The sequence below is a fragment of the Episyrphus balteatus genome, chromosome 3 (genome assembly GCF_945859705.1).
Source record: "Episyrphus balteatus chromosome 3, idEpiBalt1.1, whole genome shotgun sequence".
Lineage (NCBI taxonomy): Eukaryota > Metazoa > Arthropoda > Insecta > Diptera > Syrphidae > Episyrphus > Episyrphus balteatus.
The window spans coordinates 95397266-95413418 of NC_079136.1; the positions used below are offsets into that span (position 1 = coordinate 95397266).

The 16153-nt window shown below is 31.9% G+C and overlaps 1 protein-coding gene across 1 annotated transcript; it reads left to right on the forward strand.

Moving 5' to 3' along the window:
- The first annotated feature begins 1923 nt into the window (after window positions 1-1923).
- LOC129914711 (DNA polymerase alpha catalytic subunit) lies at window positions 1924-15435 on the forward strand. Its single transcript, XM_055994054.1, has 8 exons — window positions 1924-2065; window positions 2128-2322; window positions 2388-3445; window positions 9245-9430; window positions 9499-10606; window positions 13311-14568; window positions 14634-15106; window positions 15167-15435. Exons 1-8 carry the CDS (start codon window positions 2053-2055, stop codon window positions 15295-15297), a joined length of 4422 nt encoding a protein of 1473 aa, XP_055850029.1. The 5' UTR covers window positions 1924-2052; the 3' UTR covers window positions 15298-15435.
- Window positions 15436-16153: the final 718 nt, after the last annotated feature.

Sequence of the window (16153 nt, forward strand, 5' to 3'; positions counted from 1 at the left end):
GTCACCCTTATGAAAATTGGTAAAAACATTTCATTTGGGATAGAAAGCAAGAAAAAAGAGTTTTCATAAAAAAAGTTTAGGTGAAATGGTGTTTTTTTTTTTTCAAAGAGACAGTTAAATCTGTAATAAGTCCCAAAAAGCCAATGATTTGCGTATAACGTCTAAAAACTTAGGTATAAACTTTAAATTTGTCATCAAAAAAAAAAATAATAATTAATAAATGAATATTTGGCTCTTTGGGAACAATTACAGATTTTACTGTTTTTAAAAAATCATAAAACAATTTTTTTTTTTAAGAAATAAAAAAAAATTGACATGAAAAATTTCAAAATTTATTGAAATTTTCTAAAAAAAAATTAAATATTATTAGTTACTTTTACGGCCATATTATTCACTAGTTTAAAAAATACATCTGGATGTAAAGAAATTGAAATGTCAAAAATAAATCCCAATCCATAAAATTCACTATCACACAGAGAAAAAAATAATTATTTTTAACTATTTTTTAACTATTTTCATAGTTAAAATCGAGATATGTAACTATTTTGGATTTGGATTTATTTTTGACATTTGACAATTTTACATCCAGATGTATTTTTTAAACTAGTGAATAATATGGCCGTTAATAAAATTCATTGATTCATTTTCTAATGAATATAAGTACGCACAAAAAGAAAGTTGCCAAACAGGAAATTAGCAAAAACAATTAAGTTTTTTTTATTATTAATACGCTTTAATTAAATTGTTTGTAACTGACAAAGCAACTAAAAAACTAGCCATATAAATATTGGACAACTTTTTTAACCCGATTCCCATTATCGTATCCAACTGAAACTTTGTACACATTTATGAAGTTCGGATGGCAACGCAATATTTTGGTGTCCGGTCTCAGGGGAGGAGCATTGGGGGGGTTGAAACACCCCAAATCTATTTTATCCCATCCAAATTATCGCAAAAACTTTTTTAGGTAATTTGCAAGAGAGGGGCTTTGGGAGCTCATACCACCCAAATAAATTTTCATCTACATACATACTTTCAAATAATATACGACTAAGAGCCGATTTTTCAATCTTCTAATAAACAGTCAGTTAGCTGTTCGACGAATAAAGTTATTAAGCTCATAAACAATCAGATAACAACATTGAATTTTTCAATCAAAAAGAATTTATTCTACAGAATAACAAAAAAAAATTGTCAAATTTAAAAATATTCAAAATTAAAGGTCATTTTTATTTATAATTGTTTTTGTTTTCTTGTGTTCCTCTGTATTTTTTGTCAAAATTCTTTCAAAGCAGCTTTGACAATTGACACAATATTTTTATTGAATTTATTCCATAGAGTAATTTTATTCGTCTCTGAAAGAAGCAGATAGTTTTATTCCTAGGAATAAGCTATATCTGCCTGTTGAAAAAATGATTTTTTCTCTATCAGGGGAATAAGTACTAACAGACTGTTTAACTGACTATTGAAAAATTGGCCCTAAAAAGTAAAATAAAAATTAAAGTAATTTTATATACAAAGTACACGTGCTTCGGCACGAATAATTTAAATACACGTGTAGCATGTGTACCTTAATACACGTGCAATAGTAGGCTCTAGTACATTTGCATTTGCGTACATTGAATACTTTGACTGCTATTCCAGTTACGACTCCGACTTGGATCTTCTCGGGAAGAAGAGCATGAGTAGATGATAGTACTAGATTAACCAAAACATCTACTAGCAGTAAACTACCACCTCCAATGGAACAGGGCTAATTACCTCATGTGTTCTGTTGTCTACCGTCACCAAAGGAACACGGCTACTACCACCTCAAAAATAAACTTGTCTAATAACCTGAACTTAAAACAAATGTACTAAAAAATTCTATTACAATTTAAGATGACATATTTTTATACCAATAAAAATTTTGTTTTGATTTTCCCGCCAATTGTTGTTATTTTTGCAGAAAAAAAATTTAAACCAAATAAAAATTTTCTGCTTGTTTAACAAAATTTAATTAAACTTGTTATTTTACTTGTTTGACTCTAAATAATATTTTATTAAACAATTATGGAAGAAGATGGTAAGAATATTTAAATCCACATCTGAATAATAATACTAGAAAACAATTTAATTTAATACTAGCGCCAAGAGCTAAAAGACAACGTGTGGACAAAGCTGGTCGATTTGCTGCCCTAGAAAAACTCAAAAAATTAAAAGGCAGCAAAAATAAGTGCGAAGTCGAAGAGGATGTAGATAACGTCTATGAGATTATCGATGAAAAAGACTATGCAAAGCGAGCAAAAGAAAAATATGGTGATCATGATTGGATTGAAGATGGTAATAAAAAAAGAAAAAAACACCAAATCCATAGACTCCTTTCTAATTAAAAATTTACTTTACAGACGGAACTGGCTACACAGAAGATTTAAGAGATTTCTTCGAAGACGAAGATTACTCTGATGAAGAAAGTGGCAGTAGTCGAGCTGTTAAAGGCTCCAAAAAGCGACCTAGAGATGAATCAAAAGCTAAAGGTAAAGGTTCTATAAGAAATCTATTTAGCAATGCTGTGCCAAAGAAAAAAGAACCATTGATCAAAGTCGCCGAAGATGATGTTTTGGCTGATATTTTGGGTGAACTTGATGATGGTGGCGGGAATAAAAGTGGAACGACCAATGGAGATTCATCTAAAACTACGGGATCTTCTCAAGGTACTTCAAAAGCCAAGCAATCAGATGCAGCTATGGCCAAAGAGTATATGAACAGTTTTATCAATAATATAAAAATGAAAGAAGAGACAAAGAAAACAAACGACAATACGAGTGACGATGAAATGCTAGAAAAAATCCTTAAACCACAGCCAAAACCAAAGCCCGTTGTTGAGTTGAAAACAGAAATTAATAAAATTGAAAAAGTCGAAAAAGAATCTAAAAGAAAGAATCCATTTATTAAAGAAAACAATAAAAAGCAGAAGGAAGAAGATGAACAAAAGCCAATAGCTTCTCCAGAACTTGAAGATATTCCAGATGATGATATGGATTTTAGTATCCTCAATGACGATGAAAATCAATTTGAGGAAAAGATCCAAAGTCCTGTCAAGTCAAAAGTTAGTGCAAAAGTTGAAAAGGTTACCCCAAACATTCAGTCGTCTAAACCTCAAACCAATGCCGAAGATGATATGAAAAACTTGCTAAATAATTGGGAGAACATTTGCAATATGGACAATTTTGAGGAAGAAATAGCAGCAGCTGGAACATCGTCAGAAGAAAGTGCTCTAAATAGCGAAGAGCTTAAGTTTTATTATTGGGAGGCATGGGAAGATCCAATCAGGATTCCGGGTGAAGTATTTCTGTTTGGAAAGTTACCTGGCAAAGATGGCGGGACGAATGCTTCTGATGCAAAGTCTATTTGTGTACGAGTTGAGGGTATCCAGAGAGTTTTGTATCTACTGCCGAGGGCATTTGTAAGTAAAATCATTTAGCTAGTTTTTTTTTTTCAGCATACCTTTTTGTATAACTATTACATACCTATTTATTACTGGCGTCGCGTGAATAATTTAGATAAATGTGCAATCCTTGAAAATTATACTGTTTTCTCCAAATTAAAAAAAAAAAACAACAAAAAATATCATTGGGTATATTTTTATTATAAAAAAAGACTCCACTAAAACCGTAGGTAACAAAAACTAAATAAATTAAGCTTCAACAAAAACTAAATACAAAACATATAAATTATAGTTTTTTATAATATTAAATCGATTTTTCTTGGTAAATTATTCAATCACCTTCTGAATAAAATTAAAACTTTGGCAACAAAACAACAAAAAATATCACCTCATGAAAAAAAGTACCTCTTGAAACTGTGTCCACTTCATTTCATTTTCACATTTTTCCTATGAAATTTGATGTTGGTGTATTCTACCTAAAACAGACAAATAATACCTACATCCTACATCGCCGACTGTCGTGCATTGCTTTTTTTCGCACGAGCTTCGATGTAATTCATTCTATTTTTCATCTTCAATGCTTTACAAAAACAGCAAGGAAGAAAAGAAAATAAGAATAGAGACCGTGCACAGAAAACCGTCGCACATAGGAGTATTGTCATCAAAAACCTGGCCCTAATTAATTTTCGTGGTTTTTGTTATTATTTCTGTTTAAAATAAGTATTCCTACAAGAAAATACAATATAAACATAGTTTTTGTTATTTTTATTTTTTTTACCAAAAACTAAAAAAATTGATTAATGGCCTGTACTCCGCATGTCGACATTATTTTTCTCAAAATTTTTTCCTCATCCCTAATACGCAATTCTCAGTTTCTTTTCTCTCTTCCCCAACCTTTATTAAGATCACCCAAAATAAAATACACTAATAACATCAGTAAATTTAATTTAAAAATAAAAAACGTTGCATAAAGTAAGGAGTATTTTCTATCAGAAAGTGAAAAACTAATTGACCCTCGATTCTCTAAAGAGCACCTAAGAGCACCCAATTTTTGTTGCATTCTGTTAAAGAATATATAAACTAACTCATAAGTTTCAATTCATCGCAGAATAACGGGGTATACTAAAACAAAATCATTTAAGTTCAAATAATAACTTACCAAAAATATCAAGTTTTTAGATACTAGTTTTAAGCCCGAATGAAAATAGAAAAAAACCATCTAACATTTTCAAAACTTTATTAATACCGTTAATAAATAACTGAAGAAGAGTTCTCCATTTAAATTTTTTTAGATTTCTATCACAACACTTCGATATCGCATATAGAATAACACTTACCAAAATACTTCGAATTCAAATAAAATTGAGATAGATGTAACAGTTAACTTTGAACTCGATCGAAAAACAAAAAAATGAGTGCAGCATATTGACACATGTTTATTTTGCACCCACTTTGCCAAACTTTTTGGTGTCAATTTTGATTTTCAGAAAATCGACTTATGACCAGGTTTTTACTGCAAATACTCCTATGTGCGTCGTACGAGTTCACTACAAATTCATCAAAGTAAAGATTTTGTGTACGTGTGTATATCTTGCGGGCGAAGAATGGCGATGGGGATGGATAGGAATACTACGAAAATTGTGTACGATCGAGTTGGATGGATTTATTTGATGAGAGAAAATGTGCACAGAAGGATTTCGTACGAGCTTATTTGATATTTTTGTTTCTGTTGTTTGAGGAAGAAATTTTGAAAGAAAAATTAAGAAGGAAGAAAATGAATGTAGGCTTTGTGATACAGGGTGTATAAGTGCATATTGGGAATATTTTATTTGTGCGTGGTAAATGAGAACTTGTTTAATGAGGGATATTTTTCGTTGTTAGATCAGGGTGTGCAATGCAATGCAACCCTGACGAGACGCCACTGCTATTTATTTATTTAATGCGTTAAGGACTAACGTTAAACAACTTATTATATATCTTAAAACTAGTACATTTTAAATTTACATTACATTCTCGTTTTTAAAAAAATTTGTTTGAATTTTATACTTTTAAAATTATCATTAACAGAAGAGATCATAAAGTAATATTTATTGAATACTGAAATCAACTGATTAAGAGGACTATATAATCCATAATTTACTCTACTGAAAGATGGACATAAAGGTATTTGTCTTCTTATGTTAGCTTGGCTAAAACTGAAATGTAAACGATCCAAAGTTGATGGCGATGTTATAGAACCGTTTATTATTTTAATGATGTAACAAAGCTGTAAGTATTCTCTATGCTTTGAGAATAGAGGGAGATTTTGTAGCATAACTCTTTGATTGTAGGGAGGTACGTAGGCAGTAGTACGTAGTGTGTTCAGACATTTATCTTAAAAGTAGTTCAGTTATTCATCGTTACAATACGATGTTGTTGGGAATATTTTAAGCCACATATTTTCTTATACAAAGTATACAATTTTTGATATTACCAACGTTTTTTTCTGAGTGTCCTTGGCCGAATATTCGGCCGAGGAGCGTGGCCGAATATTCGGTATTCGGCCAAACCAATGTTCGCGGTATCTCTACTTTTTATACAAGAAATAAAATGGCATACATGGTTTTTTGTAAAAGATCATTTAAAACGGTGTTTAATTAATTATAAAAACAGATTTAATTTTTTTATACTACTTTTGAAATTTCTTCAAAATATCAAATTTTAAATTTCTTGAATAAAAACAAAAAGCTTTAACATTAGAGTTAAATAAAAACAAATACTTACTTGTGTAATTTTTATTATTGTTTTGCGAATAAAATGAAAAATGAGTAGCTACTGAGTTGTAGAAAAAACACGCCTATTATGAATCAGAAAATATTCATAAACTAGAAGTTAAAATATATGATTTTCTAAATAATAACTTTCTAATGTAATGAAGTAAAGTATGTTTTTTCCAATGAAGAAAAAAATAGTTTAGAGGGTTCTTGTTGGCTTTAACTATTATTTTTATGATTTGCGAAAGAAGGTCCATGCTTTAGATCATAAAAATAATAGTTAAATCCAACGAAAGTTTCTAAACTAATTTTTTTCTCATTGAAGAAAATATACCAACTTCATTTTATGTCATAAGACGGACAGAAACTAAAGCGTTGTTCTTTACGGAAAGGGTTGACATATGGTTTTTTCTTCTTTAATCGCTTCAAATGTTTAGCCTTCGAAATGACTCGCTTTAATATGGATACACTTGCTTTTACACCACTTCTTTCCTTTATTTTGGTGTCAGAGTCATGTGAATTTGATGCGAGTCGTAGAATCGCTCTTGTGTCAGCTGCAGTAACAGCACTAACTGTTCATTCTTTCAAATTTTGTCAACAGTTGGAGTAGTTCCGTAAAAATATTGAAATAATTTTACGAGTTTGTTGCGTTTTTTTACCTTTTTGGTGAAAAGACGAGTGACACTCTTGATTTTCGCTTTTTTTTCCTCTGCCAATAAATTCGCGCGATCCATTTAAACTAAAATATGCTAAAAATTACTAAGACAGTGGAGAACATTTTTGCATTTCCACTTCTTTGATTTGCACACGAAAGCAAATTATAATGGGGGTGTAATATTCAAGTGAGCCAAAATAGGAGCAAAATTTAACTAAAATGAAAATAGGGAGAATGCAAACTCCCAATAGGGGACATACAAAATAGTAAAATATTGAACAGTTACCTATTAAGAGACTTAAATTATATCCACTTATGCGTATTAAAAACAAAAAAGGTGTGCTATTCAATTGAGCGGAACTGTTTTTCACGCTCAATGTTGCAGCTAGTATATTTAGACAAAGGCCCTGTGAGGAAACTCACAAAAACGCCTCATACGAGTTTAGTAATTTTAATTATTTTGTTAAACTAACAAGCTTTTTAAGTCTGTGACTCCTTATACAGCCATAGTATGAATATGTAGAACCTTATTGCATATTAAATCACTTGAAGCTTTATATACAGTGGAATAGACTTTTAATGTCTCTATTAGACAAATCTACGAGTCATTTTAGTAACACATTTCCAAATAGACTGACAGCCCACAGCAAATGATGGCCTGACGCACTTAAACGTCATGGGTTCACAAAGACTAGCGAGTTAAGAACTCACTAGTCGCACCACTCCGAACTTCTTATGATATGGTGTCTCGTCACTAGATCATTAATCTTTATAGAAGAATTCTCCTAGTTGGAGTTTTCTTTTAATTGGATAGACCGGAACAAGTACAAAGAAGATTTTGAACAGTTTCCTTTCTTTCTAAATTCATGCAGATCTTGCTTTAGCATAAGTTTTGGTCTCTTAGATACATTTAATTGCGGCTTAGCTGCTCGAGAAGACCGAAATATTCGTGTTGGATATCATGTTTCCTCTAATCGCCAGAATTTTCGTTGGAAGACGCTACAATAATGGTTTGGAAGGCGGAACATATGTAAATCTGAAACTAAGTTTTTCTGAAAATATTCCACTTTCCACACCTTCATTAAATTTTTTAAAGTCAAAGTAAAGTCATTATCCAAGATGCTAAGGTCCTTCAAACTATTTTCGAACAACAATTTTGGGTTGTGGTATAATCTAAGCGATCCATGGTGAATCTAGAGTAATTTAGAATGTTAGTTTGGTTGCTTTGAGACGAGTAGCTGAGTTTGCTGCTACTTGTTTGCTGTAGGTGTCAAGAAGTTTGAGATCCAGTAGTATATTGATTGCGTGCAAAAGGGTTGACTTTAGCACGCCGCTAGTATATTAAGTTTGATAATATAGTTTCTTACATTTTTAAGGTCTAATATCTTGTAGTTCGGATAACTTCCGTTTTGTGGGGATTTATATCCAAACCACACTCTTAAGCCCAGTGCATTAACCTGTTTAACAGTTTTGCAAGCTTCTGTGAGAGTAAAACAACAGGGATATCATGCTGGTAACTATATTCAATCGAGTAAATTTGATACGAATGAGGAATGCCTAAGCTAATAATATTTATTTCGAGACTTTGATCCGAAACTATTTGATTCCGAATGTACGAATAATTCAGCAACCAGACCACCAAGAAAATTTATTGATTTATTTATGAATAGAGCTTAAAGCGATCTTTCGTTTGATGTCTCACTCGATGCATTTGGAGGAAAATTTTTGAAAATTCCATTTTTTAGACAAGGGACTATGAAATATTAGAACATATGTATACATAAATATAATACAAGAATAACTTTACAAGTCTGTTGAATAGGTTTTCCTCCGAGTATTCAGATGCGAATGTTTTTTTTAGACAAGGGGCACCCCTTGTACTTTTTTCGGAAATCTCAAAAGAAATAAATTTTTAATTTTTACATTTGAATGCATAGGCCTGTTCATTGCGATCTCATATCTGTTAACCAAAACTTATTTCGAGACTTTCGAAAATATTTGATTCGAAGCAACTAGATCACCAAAAAAATTATGGTTTTTAGTTATGAATAGAGCTTAAAGAGACCTTTCGTTTGAAGTCTCACTCGATGGATTTGGAGGAAATTTTTGAAAATTCCATTTTTTAGACAAGGGACTATGAAATATTAGAACATATGTATAAATAAATATAATACAAGGATAACTTTACAAGTCTGTTGTCCTCCGAGTATTCAGATGCGAATGTTTAGAGGTGGGGATATTTGAGTTGGGTTAGTTGGTTTCACATGTTTACAAAATGGTCTAGTTGCTTACAAAGTTTTGAGAAAAATGTAGAGTAGAACAGAATAGTTTATTTTCGTGTTCAAATAACATATTGGGGGCTATCGTGAATAAAAATTTAACTGGGTATGTTTCTCATGTTCATTTCAGATGCTGGATCCAATAACGAAAGAGAAAACAAAACAAAAAGTTGAACTCACGGATGTTTATAAAGAATTCGAAGAAGTGATATCAACTGAAATTGGTGTCGATGAATTCCGATCAAAGAGAGTAAAAAAGAACTTTGCCTATCATCCAATTGATGTTGATGTTCCTGAAGTTTGTGAATACATTGAGGTAATTTTGATTAAGAAAAGTGAAGTACTTAATTGTTTAAATGTTTTTTTTTTTTTTTTTTTAATTAGATTCACTACAGTGGAAAAAAAGGTCCACCAAATACCAAGAAAGTCTATAATTCTATTGCTCATATTTTTGGTGCAAATACAAACTCTCTAGAGCGTTTCATACTTGATCGTAAAATCAAAGGTCCTTGTTGGTTGAAACTGACAAATTTCACCATCAACAAAACTCCACAAAGTTGGTGTAAAACTGAAGTTACTTGTTCATCCCCCAACTACGTTACTCTAGCTGAAAATCAAAAGACTCCACCACCGCCAATTTGTGTTCTAACAATCAATGTGCGAACTGCTCTTAATCCAAAACTAATGAAAAACGAAGTTGTGATGATTTCTTGTTTAGTTAACAATAAGTTCAGTGTGGATAAACCACCTCCGAATCCTCCATTTAATCGACATTTTTGTGGTTTCACTAGACCAGTATCACAAAATTGGCCCTTTGATCTCAATCTCAAGCTGTCTCAATACAAATCGACAAAAGCCAAGAAAATGGATTCTGAAAGAGCTCTTCTAAGTTGGTTTTTAGCAACTTATCAGAGTATTGATCCCGATTTGATTGTCACTCAAGATGCTGCTGATTGCCAGCTAGATGTTATTTGTGATCGAGTGTCAGCTTTGAAAATTCAACTTTGGTCACGATTGGGACGCCTGAGGATGTCCCAGAGTTTTGGAAAGCGAACGTTAGACTTTTTCGTTGGTCGAATGGTCTGTGATGTTAAGAGATCAGCAGAAGAATTGATTAAATCAAGAAGTTTTGATTTAAACACACTCTGTGTGAATGTCCTTAAAATTAAAGAAGGTGAACGAATGGATGTGAATGAAGATGAATTACATCAAATGTTTGAAACTGGCGATGGTATTTTGAAACTTATCACATTGACTATGCAGGATTGTTCGTTTGTGTTAAGACTTATGTGCGAATTGAACGTAATGCCGTTGGCCATGCAAATTACCAGTATTTGTGGAAATGTCATGTCACGTACACTGCAAGGAGGTAGATCAGAGAGAAACGAATTTTTATTGTTGCACGCTTTTAGTGAAAAGAACTATATTGTACCAGATAAGAAAAAGCGAGAGTACACTAACTGGAATAGCACTCAAATTGATTTAGCTGATGGTAAGTTAATAAAAATATGCTAGTAGATTTGCTTTACAAAAATTCAATACATCAGGGTGAAATGAGGATTGAAGATGTGCTTGAAAAATTTCTGAAAGTAGGTACTTCAGTGGTTCAGTCTAGTACAAAAATTCCACGGTGTTTTCGGATTTTTAATTTTCTCTCGAAAAAAAACAACTCTTTAAATCAGGCATGTCAAACTCAGTGGTTACAAGGGGCCAAAACAGCGAGATAAAAATTTGTGGGCCGCAGAACATGTTAAGCTACAATTTTTATATGTAAAACAATTTTGTAAAAAAAAAACAGCAAGAATGATGAAACCTTTTTTTTTTTCATTTACCATTTTTTTCTCAGACCAAAGTTAGCTATTCAGGATCGGGCATTTCAACGAATTTGGAACTTACTTCGGAGTCAAACTAGAAATCGCACATTTGCATTTGAATGTTGCATTTGTTCACATATTCGTTATATTATGAATTTTCCTCGCAGTTTTGAGTTTAACTCAGATAAATGTTTTGCTACATCTAGGTAGGTATCATGAATTATAAACTTTGCAACCATTTTAGACAGCAAGACATGCTGGTTTGAAGACTTTTATTACTAAAAACTAAAAAAATTCCCAAGCCCCAGAATCGTTTGTAGGTTAACTCAGAATATTCGCTTCCTAGTTCACTTTAAGAAATCACATAACTTAACCTGATTTAAGCCACGAGATCTTATAAAATTTGTTGTTTTGTTTGGTTTTGTCCCATATTTATTCGTTGATTAGGAAAAAAAGGAGGTGCATGTGTGTCGAAAGCTGTGAACATAAAATCTAAATTATAATCTAAAACTATAAAATTAATAAATATGTGGACAGGGCCGCAAAGGTATTCGTTGTGGGCCGCATTTAAGACATACCTGCCTTAAATAAACGTTAGAAAAATTAGAAATATTAATAGCTGTGTTTTATTTTCCTCGTGATCCCGATCAAATCATTAATTTATTTGCGAAACAATAACAGAACAAAATCCTACTTTTGTTGTGAAGTTAATAAAAACAATAATCTGGGGTCGAATTACGGCATACGTTCGTTAACGTATGGTTGCTATGTGTCCCTATCCTTTTCTACTAATTAAATAGAGACACAAATAGTAAAAACGTTAACGAATGATCGTAATCGTATGCCGTAATTCCACCCCCAATCCAGATCACGAGGAAAATAAAACACAGCTAATGTACAAAATCAAGGGTTTTTCGTTAAGTTTTCGTTCTGCTGAAGAAAACTTCAGGAGTTTTTTTGTGAGTGAGTAAAATGAGGTACCACACAAGTTTTAGTCTCGTACCACGACATGTCGTTCATGCGACACTCCATGAAGAAGCAAGGCCTAGTGACTTAAACTCTCAACCATTATTGTGTGCGTATAATTAATTACCAAGAATGGAAGGGACCACTGTCCAACACACAAAAATTTTCCAGTCCGTTATTTATCATTAGTTACTAAATGGGTGCTTATTCCGAAAACAACATTAGTTTTTTCCTAGCAGCTCTAGTTTTTAAATTATTCGTACATACAAATTCATACAAATTTTTTTTTTTGTTAAAATTTTTGTTTAATTTAATTTTATTTTTTGTATTTTTATTTTGATAACTGAACTGAAATACATTACATTAAAAAACGCATGTGATAAGAAAAACAAAAAAAAATAGTATGAAATAACGTCTAAAATTTGGAAAATGGAAATATCTTAAAAATTAGAACTCCTATAAAGGAACCAGATAAAGTTTTTCTGGAAAATATTATTTGAGGAAATGCTTAAGTTGAGAAAAATCTCAACTTGAGTCGTTCTAAGTTTAATTTATTTTTTTCCAGAAAATTTTAATAAAGGCTCAAAATAAGGAAAACTTAAAAAATAGTATGAACATGATCCCAAATATTAAAAATTAAATATTTCAAAAACTAGAGCTGCTAAACTGAAACCGATATGATTTTTTAGTTTACTGAGCCAAAATCCATACAATTCGATATAAATCTTTCTGGAAAATTTTAAAAACTTGAAAATTGTTGGCCAGTGATAATTTACCGCCGAAATCGAACTGCTGAAAATGACAATGATACTCTAGGAGGCTTCGTTAACTCCGCGCAAGAGGCAGTACTCCTGAAAACAATCTTTTTAGTTTTAGGTGCTGGAGACTGAGAACACAGAAGTCTAGCCTAGCGCCAAAGTCTATCGCACTAACCATCGCACTGGGATACTGTACAATTGTTCATACAAAATATTATGTAGTACATTTTCCAACTTAAGTAGACATTTTTTAATCGTTCTTTAAAATATAGTGGAAACATAAAGATAGATAAAATATTTTCAATCAAAAAGAAGTAAATTCCAAGAGCACCCTCAAATAAAAACCATCTCGAAAGCAGAATCAATAATTTTCAATCGTTTTCTCTGAAATTTTAAACAACTTTCTAAGGAAACAATTTATTTGACCGTTTTCTTGAACAGTGAAAATTTTCTCATTTTAAAGCTGCGAATTTTCCCACAGACAAGATACAAAAAAATCCTATCTTACTAATTAGAGACGCTTGTTAAAAAAATAGATGTATGTGAAAACGCTAAACTCGTTAATAAAGTAAATGCAATAAAAATCTTTACATTCTTAGTGCTTCGCAAAAATTATAAACTAAAACAATATCCTAACAAAAAATTTTAAACACTTTAGGTGATGCCACAAAAACAGCAGCAACTAGAAAAAAGGCTGCCTACTCTGGTGGTCTAGTTTTAGAACCAATCAAAGGACTTTATGATAAATTCATTCTTCTCATGGATTTTAACTCTTTATACCCAAGTATTATACAAGAGTACAATATATGTTTCACAACAGTCCCCCAACCAGATAAAGATGAAGAGCTTGCCACTTTACCAGATTCAAGTGTTGAAGCTGGTATTCTACCACGACAAATTCGCCGATTGGTTGAAAGTAGACGTGAGGTTAAAAAACTTATGGCTGCACCAGATTTGGAACCTGAGCTAAAAATGCAATACCACATTCGACAAATGGCACTTAAACTAACAGCCAACTCTATGTATGGTTGTCTGGGTTTTGCGCATTCTCGCTTCTATGCACAACATTTGGCAGCTTTGGTAACACATAAAGGTCGAGAAATTCTTATGAATACCAAAAGTCTTGTTCAGAAACTTAATTACGAAGTTGTGTATGGTGATACAGACAGTATCATGATAAACACAAACAGTTTGGATTATGATCAGGTTTTCAAAATTGGTCATAGCATAAAACAAACTGTAAATAAGATCTACAAACAAGTTGAACTCGATATAGATGGTGTATTCAAATGTCTTCTATTGCTAAAAAAGAAGAAATATGCTGCTGTTACTGTGAGTAAGACTCCAAAAGGTGAATTGAAATTTTCACAAGAACACAAAGGTTTGGATATAGTGCGTCGAGATTGGTCACAAATCTCTGTAATGGTAGGAAAGATTGTTCTCGATGAAATTCTATCCGATAAGCAACATGATGATAAAATAGATGCTATCCACAGTCATTTGGAAAAAGTCAAAACAAACATTGAAGAAGGCAGTGTTCCGCTACCGATGTTTGTAATTACCAAACAGCTGGCTAAAGCACCCAAAGAATTCACTGGCAATAGTGCCGTTACACAGTCGCATGTGCAAGTTGCGTTGAGAATGAATGAAACAAGAAATAGACGCTACAAGAAAGGAGACATGGTGGACTATATAATTTGTGATGATGGAACTGGCAACCCAGCTACTCAAAGAGCATACCATTTGGATGAGATTAAATCGAGTGAAAATTTAAAAGTCGATAAAATATACTATTTGGCTCATCAAATACATCCGGTTATTTGGAGAATGTGTGATCCATTGGAGGGTACCGATGCTAGCAGAATTGCCCAATGTCTTGGACTGGATCCGAGTAAATTTAAAATGGCTGCACAAAGGTATGTTATTTTTCTAAATTTATAGGTAATTCTGATTAAATTTTCTTACAATCCTGATATTCAAGATCCCAACAAGAAAAAATGGATGACGGTGTTGGTGAATCGATTGTTAAATCATCTTTGCAGAGATTCCTTCAATGTGAAAAATTCGAATTTTCCTGTATAACCTGTAAGACGAATAATATTGTAGCATCTGCCTTCAAACCAGCTGCCAACAGATCATACGATGCAGTTCTTGCAAAATGTTCCAATAACGAATGCCGAGCGTGTCCTTATCAGTATGTGATATCGATACGAAATCAATTGATATTGGCAATGCGAAAACATATACGACGATTTTATGAAAATTGGCTGGTTTGTGATGATCCAGCGTGTAATAGCAACACAAGAAGATATTCTCATGTAACACATAGTCGAAGGCCAGTATGTTTGACTTGTAAAAAAGGAATACTTGTGCGGCAGTATTCAGAGCGAGATCTCTTCAATCAGCTAACCTATCTGCAGTACATGTTTGATCTGAGTAAACATCAGCAAAAGAGTAGGTTTTTTTTTTATTTTTATGAAATTAATTTGTAAATTTAATTTTTTTTATTTGCAGATGTAAATTTAACACCAGAAATAGAACAAGCTTATGCTATGCTTAAGGAAACAGTAGAACAACAGTTAGACAAATCAGCGTTTTGTACTATAAGTTTGGCAAAGTTGTTTGCCCAGTTCACGTGTACATAATACGATATGCAAAAAAAATACTATAATAAGTGCATTTTCTTAAAATTGTTTTTTCGTCACGTATTTTTCTCGGTTTAATAAAATAAATTGTACATTATTTTGCAAATGTGTATCACTTGCTTTAAAAAATGAAGGAATAAAGTTGTTTATATTCATTTTCAATCTAATCAGTTGCTGATTTGTATGTATTTACAAAAAATTTTCAATGGGTCATAATCAAATTTAAAGCTCACTTTAATATTTATTTGAATTCTACATGTTTCACCATACCAAAAACCAATTTTGATAAAAATTAAAATTTTTTCTTTCATTCCGAAGCCGATATCTTTTGACCAAAGTCTCGAAAAAAGTTTTTGGTTTACAGATATGAGCTCACAACTAACAGGCCTCTTCATTCCAGTAAAAAATTACAAATTAATTTTTTTGAGAAAAATCAAAGTTAACCCCTTGCCAAAAAAAAAATCGATTTATAAAAGTTTCCTCCAAATCCATCGAGTGAGACATCAAAAGAAAGGTCTCTTTAAGCTCTATTCATAACTGAAAAAAAAAAGTTTCTTGGAGGTTTGGTTCCTGAGATATTTCCAACCAAACATTTTTTTTTTTCTTACATTCCAAAGCCGATATCTTTTGACCAAAGTCTCGAAACAAGTTGTGGTTTACAGATATGAGCTCACAGCTCTTCATTCCGGTAAAAAAAATTACAAATTAATTTTTTTGAGATTTTTGAAAAGAAATCAAGGTTAACCCCTTGCCAAAAAAAAATTCCATTTTAAAAAGTTTCCTCCAAATCCATCGAGTGAGACATCAAAAGAAAGGTCTCTTTAAGCTCTATTCATAACTGAAAACTAAAAGTTTC